At 37.4% G+C, this 1,999-nt stretch overlaps 1 protein-coding gene across 1 annotated transcript in view; it reads left to right on the top strand.

The window, feature by feature from the left end:
- Positions 1–41: 41 nt before the first annotated feature.
- Positions 42–1,999, top strand: part of ISOC1 (isochorismatase domain containing 1) — a 15,805-nt gene continuing 13,847 nt past the window's right edge. Inside the window, exon 1 of the mRNA XM_008563813.1 lies at positions 42–161. Within this exon, the coding sequence (XP_008562035.1) occupies positions 42–161 (120 nt within the window). The remainder of the gene's footprint in view (positions 162–1,999) is intronic.

Genomic DNA, 1,999 nt, shown 5'->3' with positions numbered 1-1,999 from the left:
AAGCTCATACTTTAATACTAATAAGCTAGAGTTGTAATGTTATGACAGTGACATCAGTGTTCATAATAGGTGAATGTGCTGTAAAAATCAGAGCCGAAATTCTCTTGCAGCCTAAATTAAAAAGCCCAAAATCTGCTTTGCCAGGAACAAATAATGTAATGGTAAGTCTTTTGGTGACATCTGGAAATCCATTTTATGAATCACTTTCCTGATTCTGCAGACTACATTAACATAACAAGTTATGCAATATTAGTATTTCTATATTTATAGATTTCTAAAGGGATCATGATAGTAAATATTTAACCTCACTAGAAAGTAAGTGCTTCAACATATGCTGGGCTTTAGAGTATAGTGTTTCACATATGAGGGATGTCAAAATGTAGCCTGCTACATTTGTTGATTGATTACATGAAGCTCATTTAATCCTTGAAATAGCCCTGTGAGGTAGACACTATTTTTCTTGCTATGTTAAAGATAAGGAAACTGTGTTGGGAGGTGTTAGTGATTTATCTAATTCACATAATTGAAATTAGAGATTTGGACTCAGATTCTAATGCTCCCAGCCTCTGCTGTGTAGAGAGTCACATCACAGACTTCTGTTTTATGTGAGTCGATGTTGCAGCAAGGCCTTACTCTAGCTGTGGTAATCGAATTTTCTTGGAAACACTTCAGAGTGAAATAATGATAACCCAGATCCACTTCTGGACTTTCTCTCAAGCAGATCATGCTTATTTTGTGACTCAAATAGATTACCAAATTTTTGAAAACATCACAGTTAGAGTTCTAAACTTTAATCATTTCCAAAGATATATAGATTGCTTACTGTAGTAGTTTGCTGGGTGATTGCTGTTAACAAAGTACGTACTGCAAACTGTGTGGATTAAATAACAAATTTTCTCAGTTCTGGAGGCTAGAAGTCTAAGATCAAGGTTAGACTTGATCAGCAGGGTTGGTTCCTTCTGAGGGCTGTGAGGGAGAATGTTTTATGTTTCTCAGCTTCTGGTGTTTTGCTGGCAATCTTTAACATTCCTTGGCTTCTAGATAGTCGTACACCATATACCACCCCAACCAATCTCTGCCTTCATGTTCACAGGCATTCTCCCTGTGTGCATGTCTCTNTACCACCCCAACCAATCTCTGCCTTCATGTTCACAGGCATTCTCCCTGTGTGCATGTCTCTCTTTTTTCTTTTGGTAGCTGGCTGGTATGGGGATCCAAACCCTCAACCTTAGTGGTATAACACCACGCTCTAACCAGCTGAACTAACTGGCCACGTGCATGTCTGTCTCTGTGTCCAAATTCCCCCCTTTTATAAGGATATCAGTCATATTGGATTAGGCAACCACCCTACTTCAGTATGACCTTACCTTAACTAATTATATCTGCAATGTGCTATTTCCAAATAAGGTCACTTTCTGAGGTACTGGAGGTTAGAACTTGTACATGTGAGTTTTGGGAGACACAATTGAACATAACACACATGCATTAATTTTATGGTGAGAACAGAACTGGTGCACAGTGCATCACTAAGCTAGGCCAGCTATGCTGTACAAGCCTGTCCTGAGGAATCAAGGGGACTGAGCAAGGGAGGGGCAGATTCCTTGCAGATGTAGCAGTCATTGTTGGGAAATGGGCAGAGCATATGTGGTCATGAAGAAGGGTAAATACTGTCATGATAATAGAAATAATGGTGCGTGGGGATGAAAGTCTTTTGAGTATGAAATCTAAGGGCAAATCCCAGTTGTGACAATTCTTAAGAAAGTAGAAAAAAAAATTGATGTTTGAATTTGATCTCTTAAAATCTTGCTTGAGGAAGCCATTGGCTGTGACCAACATTTTATATTTAAATGTATATATTTATATACATATAATTTATGGGTGTATGTACATGTAGGAATATACATATTTATATAGATAAATGAAGGTATGTAGATATACAACCATATACAAGTGTAATGGAAGGATTTGTATTATCTTATAATTTTATTTTTCCATGAAC

This window comes from Galeopterus variegatus, unplaced genomic scaffold, assembly GCF_000696425.1.
Source record: "Galeopterus variegatus unplaced genomic scaffold, G_variegatus-3.0.2 Scaffold15027, whole genome shotgun sequence".
In the NCBI taxonomy this organism is placed as follows: Eukaryota; Metazoa; Chordata; class Mammalia; order Dermoptera; family Cynocephalidae; genus Galeopterus; species Galeopterus variegatus.
This window is presented reverse-complemented; position numbering and strand designations above follow the sequence as displayed.